Source organism: Penicillium cataractarum (genome assembly GCF_028827025.1).
Source record: "Penicillium cataractarum strain IBT 29864 chromosome Unknown utg000004l, whole genome shotgun sequence".
Lineage (NCBI taxonomy): Eukaryota > Fungi > Ascomycota > Eurotiomycetes > Eurotiales > Aspergillaceae > Penicillium > Penicillium cataractarum.
Window position 1 is genome coordinate 1,568,150 of NW_026622740.1, and position 20,927 is coordinate 1,589,076.

General features: G+C 48.7%; 9 protein-coding genes across 9 annotated transcripts; 4 read left to right on the forward strand and 5 right to left on the reverse strand.

Moving 5' to 3' along the window:
- Positions 1 to 2,473: 2,473 nt before the first annotated feature.
- On the forward strand, positions 2,474 to 2,836 carry N7496_005114 (uncharacterized protein; the record flags this gene model as incomplete). Its single annotated transcript, XM_056698043.1, has 2 exons — positions 2,474 to 2,568; positions 2,617 to 2,836. The coding sequence occupies 2 exons, from the start codon at positions 2,474 to 2,476 to the stop codon at positions 2,834 to 2,836; spliced, it is 315 nt and encodes a 104-aa protein (XP_056556568.1).
- Positions 2,837 to 3,039: 203 nt separating this feature from the next.
- Positions 3,040 to 5,014, reverse strand: N7496_005115 (putative transporter; the record flags this gene model as incomplete). The annotated part of the gene is made up of 6 exons (XM_056698044.1): positions 3,040 to 3,064; positions 3,126 to 3,209; positions 3,271 to 3,389; positions 3,455 to 4,295; positions 4,350 to 4,678; positions 4,751 to 5,014. The coding sequence occupies 6 exons, from the start codon at positions 5,012 to 5,014 to the stop codon at positions 3,040 to 3,042; spliced, it is 1,662 nt and encodes a 553-aa protein (XP_056556569.1).
- A 1,563-nt stretch (positions 5,015 to 6,577) lies between these two features.
- On the forward strand, positions 6,578 to 7,968 carry N7496_005116 (TauD/TfdA dioxygenase family protein; the record flags this gene model as incomplete). The annotated part of the gene is made up of 5 exons (XM_056698045.1): positions 6,578 to 6,774; positions 6,836 to 7,041; positions 7,116 to 7,607; positions 7,664 to 7,797; positions 7,855 to 7,968. The coding sequence occupies 5 exons, from the start codon at positions 6,578 to 6,580 to the stop codon at positions 7,966 to 7,968; spliced, it is 1,143 nt and encodes a 380-aa protein (XP_056556570.1).
- A 200-nt stretch (positions 7,969 to 8,168) lies between these two features.
- N7496_005117 (HECT-type E3 ubiquitin transferase) lies at positions 8,169 to 10,123 on the reverse strand (the record flags this gene model as incomplete). Its single annotated transcript, XM_056698046.1, has 3 exons — positions 8,169 to 8,468; positions 8,525 to 8,815; positions 9,371 to 10,123. The coding sequence occupies 3 exons, from the start codon at positions 10,121 to 10,123 to the stop codon at positions 8,169 to 8,171; spliced, it is 1,344 nt and encodes a 447-aa protein (XP_056556571.1).
- A 3,136-nt stretch (positions 10,124 to 13,259) lies between these two features.
- Positions 13,260 to 13,933, forward strand: N7496_005118 (putative carbonate dehydratase; the record flags this gene model as incomplete). The annotated part of the gene is made up of 2 exons (XM_056698047.1): positions 13,260 to 13,642; positions 13,702 to 13,933. The coding sequence occupies 2 exons, from the start codon at positions 13,260 to 13,262 to the stop codon at positions 13,931 to 13,933; spliced, it is 615 nt and encodes a 204-aa protein (XP_056556572.1).
- Positions 13,934 to 14,116: 183 nt separating this feature from the next.
- Positions 14,117 to 14,864, reverse strand: N7496_005119 (carbonic anhydrase; the record flags this gene model as incomplete). Its single annotated transcript, XM_056698048.1, has 2 exons — positions 14,117 to 14,672; positions 14,737 to 14,864. 2 exons carry the CDS (start codon positions 14,862 to 14,864, stop codon positions 14,117 to 14,119), a joined length of 684 nt encoding a protein of 227 aa, XP_056556573.1.
- A 907-nt stretch (positions 14,865 to 15,771) lies between these two features.
- On the forward strand, positions 15,772 to 16,497 carry N7496_005120 (GNAT family N-acetyltransferase; the record flags this gene model as incomplete). Its single annotated transcript, XM_056698049.1, has 1 exon — positions 15,772 to 16,497. The coding sequence occupies one exon, from the start codon at positions 15,772 to 15,774 to the stop codon at positions 16,495 to 16,497; it is 726 nt and encodes a 241-aa protein (XP_056556574.1).
- Positions 16,498 to 16,618: 121 nt separating this feature from the next.
- N7496_005121 (questin oxidase family protein) lies at positions 16,619 to 18,027 on the reverse strand (the record flags this gene model as incomplete). Its single annotated transcript, XM_056698050.1, has 4 exons — positions 16,619 to 17,370; positions 17,428 to 17,555; positions 17,610 to 17,755; positions 17,824 to 18,027. The coding sequence occupies 4 exons, from the start codon at positions 18,025 to 18,027 to the stop codon at positions 16,619 to 16,621; spliced, it is 1,230 nt and encodes a 409-aa protein (XP_056556575.1).
- A 421-nt stretch (positions 18,028 to 18,448) lies between these two features.
- Positions 18,449 to 20,854, reverse strand: N7496_005122 (GABA permease GabA; the record flags this gene model as incomplete). The annotated part of the gene is made up of 16 exons (XM_056698051.1): positions 18,449 to 18,618; positions 18,674 to 18,752; positions 18,804 to 18,951; positions 19,002 to 19,208; positions 19,261 to 19,487; positions 19,542 to 19,574; positions 19,624 to 19,687; positions 19,741 to 19,819; positions 19,873 to 19,987; positions 20,045 to 20,181; positions 20,240 to 20,242; positions 20,311 to 20,339; positions 20,402 to 20,474; positions 20,533 to 20,602; positions 20,669 to 20,702; positions 20,772 to 20,854. The coding sequence occupies 16 exons, from the start codon at positions 20,852 to 20,854 to the stop codon at positions 18,449 to 18,451; spliced, it is 1,551 nt and encodes a 516-aa protein (XP_056556576.1).
- Between the last annotated feature and the right edge of the window lie 73 nt (positions 20,855 to 20,927).

Sequence of the window (20,927 nt, forward strand, 5' to 3'; positions counted from 1 at the left end):
GAGTCCAACCCAGGTAGTCTGCGTTGCGACTGGCAACTTGTGAGCAGCTTGAGCCCCACCTGGGATAGTGCAAGGGCCAGTTGGGAGGGGAGATCAACATGCCAAGCAGCAATGCATCGGATGGGTCAACCTTGGTACATACTGTAGTGGGGAAAGCAGAGACAAGTGCATATCCCGTAAAGGTGATCAGTAAATGCTCCGATGACAGTAGCGTGATAAGGTTGGAGCGAGCGCAGAATGCAACACGACAGGACAGGAGGATACATCCACCAGGCGAAGGGATCTAAGTACCACTATCGCATCGCATACCTCTCAGGCTGGACCGATAACGATTCTCTCAGCCCGCGGTCAAGGCACCAGAACAAGCAACGCCGCAGCTCCATGGTCGCTCATCTGTAGTCTGTAGATCATAATCAAGTTTCCCTTTTGTCTGGGGAGAGGAGGGGTTCACGCAGAACAGCACTTGCTCTTGACAGCTAGAATTGGCATGCATAACCAGCGACTATTGGCCGATGGCGGGGCAATTAGCCAGTGGTGGGCGAACCAGGATACTCAAACCTGGCCGATAGACCAATGATCGGACTGCATCGAGTATTTGTGAGCTGTCGCAAGTGATTGGGCCCCTGTCAGACCCCCGCGGGCAAATCATCGACAGGCGCTAGGGCGCTCCTCCAGACTGGGCGCCCCGAGGTCGACCGAGCGTGACCCATTTGGCGATCTGCCCTGGGGTTGCAGGAACGATACATCAACTTTTGAGAGGGGCCCTAAACTCATTCGGATTCCATCCTGGTCGATTGCCGCACATTCTTGACTCGTTTTAGGATTTGGAATACCAACGAATCGACACCATACTGTCCGATGTCGCAAGGACCAAGCTCCTTTTGGCTTCGCCTACCGCGATGAGGAAGATCATGCCCCGCAGGATGGGAAAATCTATCACGTCAATGCTTGCAGGACAAACAATCAAAGAATGAACACCTTCAACCCGGACTGCTCGGGAGGAGCTGATTATACAGCGATGATTGGCTACTAGTAACCAGTGGCGTGGAACCAGGACCGATAGCCCTGTGTGCATCGGCCCTGAATCCCTGCGCAAGGTCAAGCCATCGGCCAGGAGAATGGGAGTCATCAAATGCTCTTGATTTTGATTGCTTTTGACTGGTCGATCGTTGAAAAAGGAGAAAGCTTTCCACATCGGAAGACACTGATGCTGCCCATCAACGGGAACTTCCGAATCCACATCGAAGCGATGTGCGCGAACCAGAGCTGAACTGATTTTTTTTGGTGGTTTTTTGGCCCAAACTAATAATTACCCGATAAGATTTTTTTTGGTTGCGATCGCGGGGCTTGAACCGGCTGTCTGTCCTCCCCTTTCTGTCGTCGTGCCTTTGTGCCTTATAAGGGCTCGTCTGTCCGGCTTGTCCAGGTAGAAAAGGTTGAATACACACCAGCCCCATCTCTGAAGCCAAAGTCGAGTTGCCTTGCCAAAAGTTTTAATCTCGACGTCCCTTTACCATCTCTCCTGGGACAGCTACCAACACAGAGCAACGCTATTGATCCGTTATCACTCACTCCACCTTCTCCCAAGATGACCGAGTCTTCTCAATGTGGCGCCTCGGCGTGCTCACCCTCCCCCATCGTTAACAAGGTGCGTTCCAGGAAAATAAGTCTTTGTAACACATATTGGTACTTTCGTGATCAATATTCTCTAACATATGCTCCTAGATGCCTGGCGTACGGTGTCCAAACTGCGCTGCTAGGGGCCAGGAGGTCTGGGTCATTCCTGGCAAAAGCTGCCACGTCTGTCATACTCCTTGCGCATGAACGAGCTATGCTTCTATTATAAGGGGCACGCGAAGACAGAGAGATCGCCCACGGCAAAGATTGCTTTCTTCGAGGAGTTTTGGTGGCGTTGACATGGCGTTTACACAGCATTTCATGTCTCTTTTTTTCGGGATTCTCGAACGAAGCGTCTTATTGACGAGGCAGATGGCGGGTTGGCTATATGTGCCACGGCCACCAAACATTAATCGGGATTTTGAATGAGCTGCCTGTAAGCTGACTTGCCTGTATAATGATCGGTGAATAGCTCTGGAATCGTGCTACTTTCAACTCATCATGAACTTTGGGATGTATTTGAACGACTGATGACTCGACTCTTGGGTGTTGCTTTTTATGTACCTTTCGATGACAGAATTCTTTTAATAAGACAATTCTATTCCTGTTTTAGCAAGGATCTCACAAAATAGAATTTAGATCGATCTAACACGGTGTCTGTCCATCATTCCTTCTAGAACCACCTGTTCGTACTTTTTTGTGTACTTTTGTCTTAATATATACTATGCCACGTGATGAGGGGTTGTCATGGTCTGGTGACATCACTCCTGCACCTGGAACGCCTTATGCATTACCAAGCCAGATCAACATAACAGTGGTCGAAATAGCTTGCTACAGCCTTTAAGAGCTTCCTAAGATGGCAGAGAAGTACCCTATCGGCTCTCGTGCCGAGAGCGAGCGTCTCGTAAGAAAGTGGGGTTTCCAACATGTGTATACCTGGTCAGACGGGAGGTTCGTCTAACAGTCCCCTTTCGTCGAAAAACGTACTGAGCGTTCTAGGAATGGATACTACTCGCCTCATAGTCATGGAGGTCTTACGACACATTTAATTCGTCAGGGTTCGTTTACAATTACTTATCCCGAAGACAACGCAAATCTGCACAACGGCGAGGTCAAGAAAGTGACATTCGGGCCTGGCGCGCGAATCGATGTCCCCGCAGGGAAAGTTCATGAAGTCTGGATTGGGGACGAAGGGTGCGAGTATGTTATTGGTGAATAGTTTTAACTCTCAAAGAGTGTCCATAATGTACATGGAAGCGAGCACTAGAGCCTTTCAGGGCTTGAATTACAAACATCTGAGTAGGGCCATCTATCGGTTTTGAAATGTTCATCTCTATTGTTTTGGCTCTATGATGAATATGTATCTAAGCTTGCAATAGTATCTTGGCCATTTCTAAACCACATCCAAATGCAGCTTGCCTTTTAATGTAAGAAGCGGAAATCAACTCTGTGGAAATAATGTCAGTAATGGGGACTTCGATCAGCGTCCAAACAGGAGGGTGGGTTACCTCTTATTTCCAAGGTGCTTATTCTCGACAACATAGCGCTCTCTTTCCTCGCTTGTCATGTTGTCCCAGATGGCAGCGTTTTTCCTATTTGGTGATAGTCAGAAACTGTTACAATGAACGACCATGCGGAGAGGTATAAACATACTTGTTGCGCCACACATAGTAGTACTTTGCAATGATGAACATCACCAAACTCCACGCAGCAAGGCCGATCAGCACCTTGTTGCCGGTACGGTAGTATGGCTTGTCTTTCTCACGGTAGATCTATTTAACACTCGATTAGCCCAAGCTCTCATAATTCTCACTGTCTGAATGGGCCAAAAACGCACGTTGTTTCCGACGATGTTGCTCACTTGCACCATCATGTTGTACAATGCTGTGGCAACGGTACGTGTTCTCACGGTACCGGCATTTCGAGACGTGATCGCCACAACGATTGCATGCACGTAAGGCATTCCGATCAATAGTGTCAGCAGAGTCCATCGGGTCCAAGCACTGGCATTATTGGGAAGCAGCTCCAGGGCAATGAGGAGAACCAAAGCCCAGATCTCGGTACCAACGCCAAGAAGCAGCCGCTGATTGAATCGCTCCGAGATCCAAGTCCACAGCAGCAGGTTGATAATGAAGATAACCGCCGCAGGGATAGTGAGCAGGTTGGTTTGGAAGGTACTGAAGCCCAGTGACTTGAGCTGCAGACTGATGTAGCTGGTTGCCGGAGTATTTGCGATCATCCAGGTTAGACCGAGGATATAAATGACCCACATGTCGTAGTCCTTCAGAGCATGCCAGAGCATGCGAGGCGTGACAGCCTGGCGATTGTGCATACCTCCTTTGCTGGGGTCATCTCGAAGAATGCGGTTGACCATGATCTTTTCCTCGTGTTCAGTGAACCAGCCCTCCTTGCCGCGGAACCTGCCAGCGGTCTGGGTTGGCGATGGGGGCATCCAGAATGCAGCGATAATACCGATGACACCGGTGATCAAACCTTCAAAGGCAAATAGATATCGCCAGCCTCCCGTGCCGTCTGCTTGGCGGATGTGCAGGAAGCCGAAAGCCAGGAAGGCGCTTACAATTGAAGTTCCTTGATAAGCGACCCAGAAGTAGCTGAGGCGAATTGGGAGCTCCTTAGACTTATACCAGAAGGAAAGGAAGAGGATCGTGTCGGGGATACTGTGTCATTATTAGTCTCTCTGAAGTTCTGAGGTTGGAATCAAATAGACGTACAATCCACCTTCGAGCAGACCAAGCAAAGCTCGAGTAACGAAATAGGTAGAGCGGTTCTTCACAAATGCCTGGCAAGCGGCAACCAAACTCCAGGAAACCATTTGAACTGGAATCCAACGGTCGGGTCCAAACCACTTGGAGAGTAGCTGCGAAGGGAGCTCCGCAAATAGGAATGTAAGCAGGAAAATAGTCTGACCAGTGTTGTAGTCGTTTGTGTTCATGCCCAGGTCACCCAGCATGTTATCAGACGTGGCTTGAACAACATTGCCACGGTCCAGCTGTAGGGCGAAAAATGTCACACAAGCAAATGTGCAAATACGCCAGTCAATCTAGGAATAACAAGGTCAGTTCCCTCATATCCTTCAGGAGGTGTTACCCATAGAGGCCAGTGCATCGCATACCTTCTTCACAACGGCCTTTTCTTCTTCCTCCGTCCATTCAAATTCCGGATCCCAGCGATGATAACCTTCATACTCTGGGATAGGTTTGTAGTACCTAGGGTCCTCGGTTGTGTCAAAGGCACAGTCAACAGGCTTGATGACTCCTTGGCGACCACCAAAAGACGAAGAAGAGTCCGAATCACTCGTCGAGGAGACTTGAGGCACAGCCTTCTTGTCATAATCCTCGGGGCCGGGCCCGGCCTTCTTGGTCTCCTCAATTGTCATCTTGAAGAAGACTTTGGATCAGGTATGAGATCTGCATTCACAGGCAGTCTCATCCACTGCGGATGCGGCGTTATAAAGGCGAACATTTTGACGAAGAAGCCATCACAGCCCTCTAGCACGCCATTCTGTGGCAGACTCAAATCGTCTTTATCTTCGCGATGACCCACTGAGGGGGACATGCCACGAGTCGGCTAGATCTGCTGCAGGATGTCGTAGCTCCCGGCGAGAACAGGAAGGTGTGCAACGGCTGGGTTCTATCGGAAGATTCAGCAACCACTGGTGCCTGTGGCGTTACATATCCACTGCACAAGCGAAGGCACAGAGTCAACCTAAGGGACATAAAATGATCGATCTGCTTCGGGCTGATGTCGCGACACGAGGCATACGGGGCGAATGCCGCGAAGTCCGGCTTTTACAAGGCAAAAGCGCGATCAGAAACGCAGAAGGACCACTCGGAAACAGTCGAGACTCAATGAGCCTACTGGGGGGTTGCCAGTGATCGTTGATCTTGGCCGAATCACGCAAGACGTGATAAAGTGACGTTAGGCTGGGCGAGTCGTGGGAGGACTAAAGAGGACCAACCCGCAATTCTCTTGTTTTAGCTCGGCCCCACTAAGCCTCCACCGTCTGAGCTGCGAGCAACTAATTCACGATCAACTCCAAATTCATGCGGAGGTTGAGTATGGCGAAGTGCTATAAATTGCGATTGGCAAATATGCTCCCTTCGATAGTAATTACTAGGGTTGACCCTGGTATTATGCTTATCTCCATTGTCTGGTCGAGAACTATAAGAATGCCTGGTCAGGTATATTTGAATCTATAGTTGAATGCGCCGTGCTAAATATCGTGAGCCGAAATCAAAGTCCAGTTTCTGTCTCTAGGTATTAAGTTATCCTGTCTTGAACATCCCAATCAAGTTGTTGAATGCGAATGCGCGAATGTCGCTCGCGTTGCGCAAAGGCAGTTGCGTATCACGCCATCCGAGGGGTAACAAACGTCCCAAACCAACAAATCAACACGTTCCCCCAAGTAGAACTGCGCGCCAGTTGGTGAAGACTTCCCAGCACCGGTCTTGTCCAAATACTACGCAATCCGATTATGCTTTTGTATTTCTTGTTCCGCATCCTAAGAAGCATTTTCGGTAGTCGTACATAATCAGATAAGCGACATCCGACTATCATCACGCCATTCACATCTCTCATAACGATGCTATACACCACACTGACACACTTCAACAGCCAATGTCAGCGTTTTCTTGCCGATAACCCGACAGCCGACATCCCCGGCGTGATGCTCTCAACGTATTTGGATTGCGACAGGGCCTTTTAGATGATCAAACGTCTATCGGACGAAAGAGCAACCCCGCACTCATGGCGCAATTCGTAGATCCCGGAATTACGGTGCCGGGACTATGTATATAGATATGATGCTTGTCGCATATTGTAGGGTATCTTGAAAGCAATACTAGAATAACCTACATTACCATTACTTGGTAGTACCGGTGTTCTAGTTAAAATCTGGCAAAAGGACAACGAGAATCAGCCTTGTTTAACTATTTATACAATGGCCCCGTCACTCTCAGAGACAGTCGCGCTCCGCGCTCCAACCTTCTCGGTACCCTTCAAGACTGATGCTGGGCACAACAAGGAGAATTTGATCGGATACAAGTACGAGAAAGAGGCCGAGCTGAAGGGCACAGACAAGTTGCCGCCAGCGTCATTTCCAAACTATCTGCCCGTCTGGGACAATGAGACTGCGAGGTAGTGTATACCCGCCCTCCTAGTGGATGATAGACAACGACTAACTTCTCCTCCATGACAGGTATCCTCCTCTCGAACACTTCGAGCACTATGATCATGGCAAGGACGCCGATGCCACATTCCCAGACCTACTGCCCAAGGGCCAAGCCGAGGTCGACGATATCACCCCGTTCATCGGCTCCGAGATCCACGGCGTGCAATTGAGCAAGCTTTCCAAGGCTGGCAAGGACCAGCTCGCTCTGTACGTCGCCCAGCGACGTGTTGTCGGTAAGTGACCACACAAATCTGACAGAAATTATACCAAAACCAATCGAACAAGGACTAACCACACGCCAATCCAGCCTTCCGTGACCAAGACTTCGCCTCCCTCCCTATCCAAGACGCCGTCGAATACGCCGGCTACTTCGGCCGTCACCACGTCCACCAAACCTCCGGTGCACCCAAGGGCTTCCCGGAGATCCACCTCGTCTTCCGCGGCGCCGACGACCGCACCGGCGCCAAGTTCCTCGAGCAACGCACTAACACTATCACCTGGCACTCCGACGTGACCTTTGAGAAGCAGCCCCCAGGCACAACCTTCCTGTACGTGCTGGACGGCCCTTCGACCGGCGGCGACACACTCTTCGCCGACATGGTTCAGGCGTATAAGCGACTGTCACCGGAGTTCAGGAAGAGACTGCATGGCCTGAAGGCGGTGCATTCGGGAGTTGAACAAGTCAATGCTAGTCTGAATGGAGGCGGTATTGCCCGTCGTGATCCTATTACCTCAGAGCATCCTATTGTTAGGACGCATCCCGTTACGGGCGAGAAGGCGCTTTATGTGAATCCGCAGTGTGAGTGAAGTCAATCTATGGATTTATGAGTGGAATAGACTAACGGGATGCTGCAGTTACTCGATACATTGTCGGGTATAAGAAGGAGGAATCTGATTACCTGCTGAAGTTCTTGTACGATCACATTGCTTTGTCGCAAGATCTTCAAGCTCGTATTCGTTGGAAGGCTGGCACAGTTGTTGTTTGGGATGTGAGTGCAATAACCACTTTCTTTGGATTTCATGATTGAGATAGCTGACTTGTCTAGAACCGTGTGGCCTGCCACTCCGCCGTCTTCGATTGGGAGGATGGTCAGAGACGACACATCGCCCGTCTCACACCACAGGCGGAGCCGCCCTTCGAGACGCCATTTGAAGGCTAGACGGGATTCTGTGAAAATATTGAATTTGTTTATGCCATATGACCGCCTTATATTCCCATATTTAGGATCCAGAATACTCAGATCCGATTCCCAGAATGCAAGAAAAGCGATTCCGTGATGAGAAGAGTCGACAAAGAAGATCGTAGTTTCATGTACGAAGTGTAATCGTATGAATGTGATGAGCAAACGACTCCCTGTCTTCAAGTTGCTTGAACTCGACTGAATCGACTGAGCAGTCCAACTTGCCATTCATTGAAATTTCTTGCCGTCAGAGGTAGCATCTGATTACTACCCTGAAGGGCTTCAGATAAAGCTTCGTACACCATCGAAGGCAATTCTAGCTCTTCCACAGACAAAGGCGAAGGATTCCCAATCTCAGGAGCAAGCAATTTGTCGATTTCAAGCGTTTTCTGGAAAAATACCTTCATGGCTTGTTGGGCGTTGACACTATGGCCCGAGCTAGAGTTAGAGTATCGAAGATCTGGGTTGAAGACCCAAAGCTAAAGACCGCGAATTAGTCACTAAGCGTGTCTAAAGGACAGACAACATCTCGTACCAGTAACCCGCTCTTTTGTCCACAGTGAACCACAAAACGCCGGGCACTTTCTCTTTCAATTAGCTCGAGCAGTTGTGCCGCGACGATCATTTGTGTGGGATGGCTCTGCCATTGTTCCTGGTCTAACCCAGAACTAGGGACGTTGGCGTTCAACGAAGCGTTCGCTTTGAGGAGTCGCCAGCCCCTTGCTGATGGGTCTTCCATGCCGATAATCGCTTTGCACTTTGTGCATTCCAAAGTTCTCTCCAGTGAGCCTTCAGCGGTAGAAGCTTGTGCCTCTTCCGTGTTACCCTGGAATGTACAACGTCAGCTTTTATGGTTCTGGATTGAAAAGAAGAAGGCAGATTGATGAATAGTAGGTCAATTTTCGGTGAAAATCCAAGTTCAAATTCCATTACAATAAGTAATAACAAGAAGGTAAGCGCAACGCGGGATGTACCTCTCCATAATCATGACAAGTCCACTGCTCTGGGAGAGGCTCGAAGAGCCAAACCTGTCATTGAAAACGAAGAGGGTGCGTGGAGAAGCTCATCAACCAGAGCAGCAGTTAGAACAACACACGACAGTCAGCAATCGAGGGCGAAATCCATCTGACGAGAGAGGATAACTGCCCTCTCCCACCCTGTGACATGAGCTGAACCACTTACCACCCTAGTCAATAAGCAAGCATGCACATTCATTGATCTAGGGCAATAGTATCGGAGGCCACAACATGGATACGAAATGGTCTCCTTCTGGTTGCCCCTGTCGGGAAAAATTGTAACAAGACCAGCTGTGGTCGAAAATAGACGGAATTCGAGTAAAGAGCGTTGGCTAAACAGCACCTGTAACATGCGAAAAGCTTACCTTTTTCAGTCCCACGCAATCTGCTTCCGAGAGCAAGAACGTGGCCACATCGATCAGGACAGTCCCTGAGATGGCTTCTACACGGCTGGAAGCTCCAAATCCCTTGATCTGGGCGTTTTGGTCTTCCAGCTTTAGAGCCGCCGCGGCTTCGGATTTGGGATCGTCTTCATGGGGATCAGGCTTGTGGCAGTGCCAAAAGTCCATCATTTCTGCCCAATTTCCACTCGGGAGGTCCTTCCAGAGCCATCCCGGTTGAAGAGACTGGTCACTCTTCCCGACTGCGTGATCGGGGCCTGGCTCTTTCAAGAAGGGCGTGCCGCATCCACGACATCGAATTCGTGTCAAAGATGACATATCTGCTGCGGTCCAGGGTACATAGTCATCGATTAGTTCATCCCGGGGTGCGAGTACCGGGTCACTAGGGTCAATATGCATTCTGACTGAGTAGTCATACCCGCCACTGGTGGGTTTTCCTGGGCTAGAGACAGCCGTGTTGATATTCAAGGTCCGCCTCGTCGCGTCCGTGACGCGAGCTGGTAGCTTAATAGTTTCTGCCACATGATCAAATGGCTTGGAAAGTGAGACGGTGACAAATTTGCATGATTCTGACAGCTGGATCTCCGGTCGGATCGCTTCTAAAGCAGGGATTTGGGGAAGCGAAACGTAGAGGGTGATTTGGCGGATGTTGGGGAGAAGCTCGGCATGCAGGTAAAGGGACACATCTGCATCTTGTGGCCCTGATGCTGTTGACATGTCCACTCCTGGTCAGCTCCAGAGCGTGGAGGATGCTCTTAATCCTCGGGATTTGGAAAGTGCCAGTGTTGATGAATGAGAGGTGATCGTTGAATGTGTCGGTTTGGATTTCAAACGCTGCAAACAAATCCCTGGTCACGTGCTCTACAGGCAGCCTACTGCCAAGACCCGTTCCTCATCGGCCGAGCAGCTCCCTGTCGCATCGCCTTGAGAATCCCTCAAGTGCCGGAATCAATCCCTTGTTTCTTGAACACGCGACTGCAAAAAAATACCCAATCGGACGTTCGTGACGGATCAGGATATTCCGTTTCATCCAAGAGCGTAACAGAACAAGATCGGCCTTTCGCGTCGGCTTTAGCTTTGATTACGGACCCGAGGCTCTTTCAGCTTCGAACTTCCAGAAGATTAGCTTCTACGTAACCCAATCCTGGCATATGACCGATTCGGTACCATGGGTACTTCGCAGATCCCAGCCCAACTTGCGCATGGGGTCAGAGCCGGGTTGATACATTAGCGTAAGTTTCGGATATCGGCCATATCCCGGACCCGGGAGAGTTCACTTCATAGCAAATGCGGGAGATGAGGTCGACGACACGGGCACTCATCTTATACATAGTCTCTCCCTTTGCGTAACCAACTACCCGGGAAGATTATCTGATCTCATAAGGCCCGACCTGATAAATACTCAAATCCGACCTGTGCCCATGCCCTCTACCATAATCTTAGCCAGCAGTCTATCTTCACCATACCACAAGTGCCGATCATAAAGGCTTTCTTGAGTTCAGATATACTGAAATATGGAACCATTACAACAGCAAAGTCCTTCATTCTTGGCGGTATTGGGCCCAACATCCTCCGTGGCGGCTATTGAGACTAAGTTAGTATGGAATAGGAAACAAGCCAGCAAAACAGCCCCGACCACCAGGGTATACACGATAGCTTCGACGGACTAGTTGAGGAAATTCAAACGTTAGGCGGAAGCCAGCCCGAATCTCAAGCACAAGCCGTAAGAGCGGTACAACAGTGTCGCTCTTTAGAAGCGATCATCTCCGAGCTTCTATGTGAGAAGCAGCGTCTAGAGGAAATGAACAGGCGGATGCAGATAGCGCTGTCCCGGGAGCGGAAGGATTATGACCAGCTACTTCAACGTTTTGTTGAGCAAGATGTCACACTATCTTGTTTTCAAAGAGCGTTTCCGGCCTTGCAAGAAGGGATGCGTGATCTTCTTGGTACTTGGGAGAATATTGGAACGCCAGGCGTTTATCATACTGTATAAGTAGCTTTGAATTTTGGGTTGTTCAAGGCTACTCTAATAATGGTTTTTTTTTTCATCTTAATAAATGTCATCATGCCAAAGCAGACTTTACACAGCTTCATGTGGGACAGATGCCCGAATAGCAGTATATACCAGTATTTGATCTGATGCCTAGATGAATGTATTTTGGTAGGTATGCTGACAACATTGCTCAAAGACGTCATGATTTAAAAGTAGTTGTAGGGCCGTACTCGCCCCGTCACTGTCGTTGTAGATGGAACCATGTTACAAAATATAAATTCTCTAAGGCCATGAAAGTCGCTACAGCATCGGCATATTGCAGTCATACTTGAACGTATGGAATCCGAGGTTTTGCCAAATTTGCTCACAAGGAACAAGATAACTACTGAAGCAGAGAGAGATTCAAAGTCTGACCTGTGCCATCCGAAATCGTGAGGTCACTCTGTCTAATGTAGGTAGTTGAGATGGTAGAATGTAACATTTCAGCGCTTGACATAAACTCCTTAGTCAGGACTTAACTCGCAATCAAATATGAAGGCGAGAATATGGGAACCTAAGAAGATCTTGGCAGTTCTTAACAGAATACTCTAGTATTAGCTTACTAACGGTAGTTATAAGCCAGTGGTCGTCCATGCGATGCAAGTTCTTAGCAAAGTATGTTCTATCTTCAATCTATCGCACCGCCGTGTATATTCTAGCCAGAAAGAATTTCCTCGCAGCTTCTATCCCCACATTAAGAATCTTCAGGGCCCGCCCTTACTCCACCTTACGATAGAAGTTCCCCAAGTGTTCCCTGATACTTTGCAACTCTTTCACCCGGGTCTCTTCATTTTCCTTGAGCAAGCGAAGGTGTTCGGTCTTAAGCTCTTTGAATTCATCCTCAAGCTTATGATGCCATGGGTATAAGACACAAACTTGGAAACAGAGGGCCGAACTGGCAATGACAAAGTTTGTCAGTGAGAATCCGCGCGTGATGATCATGATGCCTGGACAACTGTTAGCTAGGCAACCCTTTTGTGTATACGATAGGCTTTTGGGACAATACCTCTGGTTAAGTTTCACCTGATAGCTTATCTCTCTCGATTGTTGGATTTAGAGATTGTGTGTCCTTTTTCAAGCAATATTGGTTGTAACTCAAAGTTGATTGAGTTTGCGAAGTATGAGAGTGGGTCGGCCCTTGAGCGCAGTATGAGGTTTTAAGGAGTGTTCGCTCAACGAGCAGCTAAACATGAAAAAGAATATTCAACTACTGTAATATGTATAGCATATTTATGACTCGAAATGCGATATCTTCCAGTTTATCATTGAATCGGGCTCTGGTTCTCGGTGACATGCTCTGCTCGTTCCTGACCTCGGCGTCGGAAACCTCACGGAAAACCTGCCCCACAGCCATCTCTCGGATCCGACGGTGAGTCCTGATTCGCCATCACAAAGAATACGGCAATTTCTCGGCCTTCAACATCTACGTTGCGGAGTTCTGTCCAGTAAATGAGCTTCAAAGCGGGTCAAACAACGGCGAACTAGACCCCCACGCAGAAGGTTTGTCCAATCTGAGCGACCATTCGCATCTAAACATGGATTCGATTCTCCCAATAAGTGTTGTTAGACCCCACAATCATCGTTCTTGAAGTCCGGGTGAAGGCCCCCTTTCATCGATTTACCATTAAATACGAATCCCTCACGATGAAACTCGCGCCCCGGCATTCGCCGCCCTGAAGTTGCCCACCAAGCCGAAACCATCTCCCCCTTCGGCCGTATATACTGAGAGGATTCCCGGAGTTTTTCCTTCCATTATAAATGTTTTACCGTCAAGTTTTCAACACAGGCAGGCACTTCGTTTGTGTAAGCCCAAGAATCAAGATGCCGATCCGAATGTTCAATGACGCTGCTACCAACCCCGTCCCTTCTGAGACGGTGGATAATCAACGAAGCGTGAATTATGCGACGAGGACGATTGGTGCGAACTTCATACCGCGCCCGCAGCAATCAGAGAAACAGATTCTCTGGATAGGCTGCTCAGATAGCGACTGCAAAGAGACGACGATTCTGGACTTTCTTCCTGACGAGATGCTCGAGCATCGAAATCTCGGCAACATGATTATTGATGGTGATCTGTCCTGCGAGACCTCGGTGAAACATGCAGTCGTTGACCTGCGGGTCAAACACATCGTCGTATGTGGCCATTATGGTTGTGGTATTGTCAAAGCAACGTCGAGAAATGGCTTGCCAGGTCCGTGGTTGAGGTAAGTTTTGGTCTTTTTTGGGCCATAGATTCTGGGATTCAGCTAAAGGTTTTCAACAGGAAGCTTGATTCCCTCCACGCGAAACATCGGCACGATATCGACCGACTACCTATGATCGAACGGGACAGCGCCTTTGTCGAATTGAATATACTGGAACAATTGCGCTCTTTGCGCAATATCTCGGAAGTGGCTGATGCGACGAGGCGGGGACATTTGGATTTACATGGAATCGTTTACGATCCGACAATTGGGAGGGCGCTGTCAGTGAATGAAGCTACCGAGGAACCATAATTAGACTGGAGGGGGTTTGCTTTATTTCGCTTCATCGCATTTGTCTCGTTTCGATATACCGTTCAATATACCACTCTTTTTTGTTTCCTTGAATCCTTGAAGAGTTCTTATGCACCGCAAATCCCTGTATTGCATTCCACCCCGGCAACTGGCAGTGGGTTGATAAGGCTCTTCCACCAACGATCAAGCACCACCAGAAGTCTCCGAGTGACCAGAACCCGGAGACAAGTGGTAGATCTTCATCACATCCTCTAGCATATTCTCAAAATCAATGTGAAGATCCCTGAGAAGACCATCCCGTAGATCAAACACCCAACCATGAACGATCGGATACTTATTATCACGATAACTCTGTTGGACAGCAGCAGTTTTGATAACATTCCTGCAAGACTCAATGACATTGAGTTCGACCAGGCGGTTGTATCGCTTGGCTTCGTCTTCAATCTTATCCAATTCCTTCTCGTGCAGACGATACACGTCCCGGATGTTTCGGAGCCAGGGATTCAGCAAGCCCAGGTCGGTCGGTGTCAGGGCGGCTTTGACGCCCCCGCAATTGTAGTGGCCGCAAACGATGATATGCTTTACGTTTAGGTGTCGCACTGCATAATTGACTACCGACATCACATTGAGGTCGATGTTGGGCACGAGGTTGGCAATGTTGCGGTGAACGAAGACCTCGCCGGCCTCGAGGCCCATGATCTCGTTGGCGGGGACACGACTATCGCTGCAGCCGATATATCTGGTAGTTGTGAGCAATTGGACAAAGGGGTTGGTGTATGACGGTGACGCTAGGTTCGACCTACAGGTAATCCGGTGTCTGCCCCGCAGCGAGCTTCTCGAAGAAGGCCGGGTCTTCAACCTTTTTCGTGGATACCCATTTCTTGTTGTTCTCGAATATAGCTTCGATGGATTGGGGGATTTGCTGACTCATGTCGATCTCCGGCAATGGAATTGGGAGAATGAGGGTTGATTAGATCAAGAAGGGTGGGTGACTCGGCGAGGAAAGTTCTCGCTAGCAACTCGTGGGGCCCTCTGACGTACTTGAGTGGCCTGATTGTTTCAGCTGGTTGCGTATTGGTGAGCTCTCCACGAACTCGTTGGGAACGTTCGAATCGGATTACGGGGACTGTATTGTATTTTACGGCGGGGTCGCTCTGATATGACGGCATACTTCAAGGACAACTCATCATTACATGCCCATATAATACGGACTAGAGCACATCAATAATATGGAACAACTTGATAACTGAAAAATTGGTATATCTAATACCAGGCTTTGGATCGCAGACTTGACGTACAGCAGAGTTTCAAGTTCTCAAATCGTCTCGAAATACGCCCGTAATAATCGCCCATATTGTTCACGCGAACTAGAGACTTCATATTCCATCTGCAAGAATGTCCAGAAATGCTATACTTCTGTGTTTTATATTTATGGTCTAGCTTAAGAGGGCAGGTCGATGTGAGAAGTTCCCTAGAAAGGTGAACCTTGTCCGAATGTTATTGTAACATTTCTTCGCTACCATCATAGACGCAGAGCGATTCTTATATGCGAGCCAAATACATCACCTGCGATGCTTCGTTATCTAAAGAGTCTGCCTGGACTAACCTGACCTAAGCAACTGGGTTGCCCCTTCATCTATGCACATATGTCCACAAAATGCCTCAAATAGGCAAGTGCCGTATATCGGCGATATCTTCAAGGATCTGATACGACCCTACGAGAATACGAAGGCAAGCGATCACCGGCTGGAACCTATATATCTACAGCCAATAACTCAAGCTTCGATAGCCAACCCTCAAAAAGACGATCTCCAAGAACTAGATTTTGCCTTCACAAAATGACCCAATCATCCGCCTTCCTCTTTCCCATCCGCGAGGCCTCCAACGACCGCATCAAACTCATCCCCTTCAACCCAGACCACCACACCCACACATTCTTCAACCTCTCATCCGCCCACCCAGAACTATACACACACATGCCCATGGGGCCCTGGGACTCAGAAGAAGCCCTCAAAGCCGAGTTCTACTCAGAATCTCAAACATCACTCCTCTCATTCTCAAATCCCACCTCATTCGCCTTCGCCATAATCGACCGAACTCGCCCACCATCTATTGATGACCCCGAAGGCGAGCTCGCCGGTACTATCAGTCTAGTCCGGACATCAGATACACATCTCTGCACCGAAATCGGCTTTATTATCATTTTACCACCTTTCCAGCGTACGCACGTTGCAAAGAATGCCGTCGGGCTGGCTTTGCATTATAGTCTAGAGGCCTCTGAGAAAGGTGGTCTTGGTTTGCGCAGAGTTCATTGGCGAGCTAGTACGATGAATTTTGCGAGCGCGAGGCTTGCGGAGAAGATGGGGTTTGAAAGAGTTGGCGTTGTGCCTTGGCATATGAGGTTTGTGAAGGGGAGGATTAGGGCGAAGACTGGGAATGGGAAGGATTTACCTCCAGGGAGTGATCTGGATGACCTATGGAGGGATACTATTGATTACAGTCTTTCGTGGGAACGGTGGGAGAATTTCGCCAGGGAAGAGACTCGAAAACAGATAGCATTATGAGAGAGTTCACTATTTGCCTGAGGAGACATGACATCCAAAAGTCTCCATGATATAAATGTTGATAATGTTGCTTAGTTTTCATTGAATTCAACGCCAATAGATACAAAGATGCCCACTACCATTAGACAAAGCCACCCCACCCATTAAACTCATCCGCAAACTTCACAGCCGCCTTCAAGTAGAAGTTATCATGGTCAGCCCAGGTAGATGCACATTCCTGAAGCGCTCTAAGAGCCTTTGCATAATGCGAATCAGTCGAATTCTCTCCCTTGACAACTTTCTCCGCAATCCAGGTCCAATCCCTTCCCTTAAGATCGTAGTCACGAATCGTGTCCATATTTATCTCCGGGCGCATTTGGGCTATAAATGCTGTCAACGTAACAAGCCACCATTGACGAACGAGAGGGATTTGGAATTTGGCAGGAATCCAAGGAAGCATCACGCGCACTGCGTGGCTGGTGGTTAGTACGTGAACGAAGAAGAAATCGTAGGTCTCGCTTGAGTCTTTGTGTGTTGCAATAAACAGTGCGACGGCGAGCTCCTGGCTCTCGCGGAACTGCTCGACTGGATTTTCGATCTGCCATGCGTTCCAGTGGTCAAGGAGAAGAGCTTCATAGTTGTCGAAGAGCTTCTCGATGTTGTGGTCCCCTGGAGTAGCGAAGAGACCATCGAGCTTCTTGTCTGATCGGACTCTTTGGATGATCTCGAATAGTGATGTTGAGTGGTAGGATGCCTCGGCTTGTGATAGTACAGGGTTGTCCAGATAATTGTGTATCTTGTTGTAGCCGACCACCGCCATTCCCAGAGCTTCCATTGCAACCTCACGACTAGACATTTCATAGGCATAGGCAAGATGGATCAATGGATGACCAACTGGTTATTAAGGTTAGTAGTGCAAGGCATTTTACAAGAACGAGAGGATCAACATACGGTCAGCCATGATAGAATGGAAAACCGGCTCTTCGCCCGAGAAAAGATACTCTGCTACGACTTGTTTCCAGTCGTAGCCAAACCGAACTAATTCATCTTCAAAGAAGTCCACAAATGCCTTTTGATATCTATTCGTTATAGTTTAGCAAGCGCATGATCAGGCAAGCCTGGTGGAAACATACTCTCGTCGTCCCAAGTGATCTCTCCAATCCTCATCTGTTACTTCAGCAGGTGAATCATCCCATTCCTCGAGCAATTTAGACTCTGATTCGTAAAGCCGAGTGAGATCATCAGCGTCCGCACCGTGCAGATACGCGGCACTGAGAAGCTAGAGAGTAAGTCAGTCAGCACGCCCAGCCAATCAAAAAACATAGGGAAAGATCAATTAAATCTTACATGAGGGGCATGATTATGGAATTTTCGGTTGTTACATAGAATGGCATGATTGGCATGGTTGAGCTTGAGCAGGTGCTTCAACGCCCTTGCATTCTTTTCCTGGGCATTTTCAAGGTCATGGGCCTTGACGGGTGGCAAATCAATAGCCTGCTTCTCACCCCATGAGAAGAGTTTAAAAGATTTGAAGGACGGAACTTGGAACATCGTTGCGTTGGATCAATGGTGTTGCTGTGCTGCGTTGTTCGATGGTGGGGAAGTCCAATTTGATCCAAGGTGTAACTCCCCGCGTTGTGGTACACGCTTATTGAGCCTCGCCAGAAGGCAAATGTCGCGACCCCTAGAAGATTGGGGCTTGAGTCAATGGGAATCCGTGTGAGCTTGTGTCAAAATCAGCCCATTGCAAGTTCAACGGAGTCTCAGATCTGCTGTGGATTGTTGGGAAAGTGAAGCCTCAGGCATATTTTCCTTGACGTAATACAATATTGGAGGACTAAGGTATCACGTGCCATTCTCGGAGTATACACGTCTTGGCAATTTTTCAAAGGGCAATCTCAGTGCTAGATAACAGCTAACAGGTGAATATTTCATTCGCTAAAATTATTGCTACAGAAAGTACCCGAGGTATCTAAGCCTTCTGTTCAATCATGGGAATCGGCGGCTGATCCGCATGTTCACCAGCCTGACCAGAAAGCACTTCCACCTCGATTCGGGGCCCCACGTAGTTCTTGCGACCATCGACGATCCATGTAATGGTGGAAATGACGAAGACGATACCAAAGGCAGCGACACAGTAGTCTGGATCTCGATTAGTAGGGAACTGTGAGAATTATAAATTGGATGGTGCACTTACTCATGTTGCTGCCAGTAGCAGGAAGGTCGGGGGGGAAGAGGAAAAGGATGGTCGTCAAGGAGACATACGCGAGAGAGATCTAGAAGTCGTTAGTGAATCAGATAAAACAGTAGGAATGATTTTCTCTTACAATGTTCAGGATCCAGCCAAACCAGTTGGGGAGGACAAAGGCCCGCTCGGGGAGAGTGTTGCGTCCACGCAGGCAGTTGATGGCAATGGGAATACCATAGGCAAGGTCCAGCAAGACAACTGACGAAGACACAATGGCATTGAAAGCACTATTTGGTATTAGCTTTAATCCATGATGAAGGGGATATCCGAATCTTACCTGCTGGAGCCTAAGAAAATGAGGCCGAAAACAATGACGAGAACCAGGTTGAGGATGAGCGAGTTCAGAGGCACCTTCAACTTGGGGTGGACCTGGGAGAAGAAGCGCGAGAATGGTAGACCACCATCGCGGGCAAAAGCGTAGCACATACGACTACTAGTCGTCATGATGGCTGTTGTCGCAAACAGCATGCAAACGAGAGGGAAGCTTAGATTGGTCAGCATCAAAACTTGAGCGAATTTGGGGCCTGGTTACTTACATCAACAGGCAGATCGCGCCAGCATTGTTCTGGGTGGCGTTCTTCAGAATGGCCAGGAGAGGACCGGCCGAAGACTCGATGATATCGTTGATGTTACCAGCGACGAATAGCAGAACGACGAGGAAGATGGTTCCAGTGACGGTACCGATACCGACACAGGCAATCATGATCTTGGGGCCCTCCACTGATGGGTTGGGGATTTCCTCGATCATATGGGCAACGCCATCCTAGATCTTTGTTAGTTATGTCGTCAAGTCGCATGGCGCTAGAGAAATACTTACGAATCCAGTCACACCAAGACCACCTTGCAGAAGCTGTCGGTGGGTTAGCATGGTAAACACTAGTTGACTGGAAGAAACTTACTCCAAGCAGCCAGGCAATACCATCGGGCCAGCCAGTTTCATTAATGAACCCGCGGAAGACGAAGCTATTCTTGTTAGCCAACATACCCAGTAAACCTCTTTTTTGGTTAAGACCTACTCTCCGGAGTTGTAGTTCGGCGCGGCACATGCGAGAACCGTAATGCAAATAACGGCGAATCCAGTAAGCGACCAGATGACTGACGAACAATTAGTCGAGGGCTAGACGTATACCCTTGAAAGCCGAACTCACAGGCAGCCTTGTTGAAGTGAGGGAGTATTCTGTTCATGAGACTGTTGATCGCAAATCCGGCAATGTTGTAGGCAACGTAGATCAAGAACTGGTGCCAGCGCTGGGCCTCGTACTCCTGAAAGTAGACAGTAATTAGAGACTAGTCCATCGAATACGCACGCATAGTACCTACCGGGTTCATCAGGGAGATAACGCCCAGGACCAGCTGGGAGCCAAGCAATCCGCCGGTAGCTACCAAGGCGACCCAGCCAGAGCAGTTGACCCAGCCCGTGATCCAAGATAGAATTGGCATCCATCGCTCCCAAGAAACTGCAATCCGGTTAGTTCGGGCTCATTCCAGGGTCAATTCTCCAAGATGAATACTTACTGACTGTGAAAAAAAACCCAGTGTGAGTAAAATGCATCAGCTTGTCATATAAATTGGTTGTTTCCACTTACCAGCAACCCAATGGTATTGACCTCCAGCACTGTCACAGGGGTTAATTATGCTGATAAAATCTAAGCCTGCATGAAATATTTGAAAACTCACGTAGGATAGGCGGAAAGGAACTCGGCAAGAGAGGCAGCCATGCACAGATTGCAAATACCGGCAGTCACCAGACCTATGCGAGACAAGGTCAATATTTTGCTGAAATTTCCCCAGATTCAGGAGTACCTTACCCCAAACAACACTCACGCTACCTCCAGAGGGCAAACTGAGGGACAGACTGGCTGACAGCGCAGTCCATGACTGTGGAATAACGTTGTTAGTTGTCAATTCTTCATTCTCGTAGATCAATATCAGCCCAATACGTACGTTGAGAATGGCAAAAGCGAGACCAAGCATCGACCTAAAAAAATAAATCAAATTGATCAGCCCTGCTCTGAGGATCCAACGCATCCAAAACCGATACACATACAGCAAAGAGAAGTGCCGCTTCAGCTCCGCCTTGTGGCCCATCTGGGCCAACTGGGCATCATCATCGAGGTGTTTTTCGTCCATAATGACAGAGGTTTGCTCTGCAGAGATGTGTGCAGTGCAAGATGAGAAAGAAAAGGGACGATCTGAGACCTTT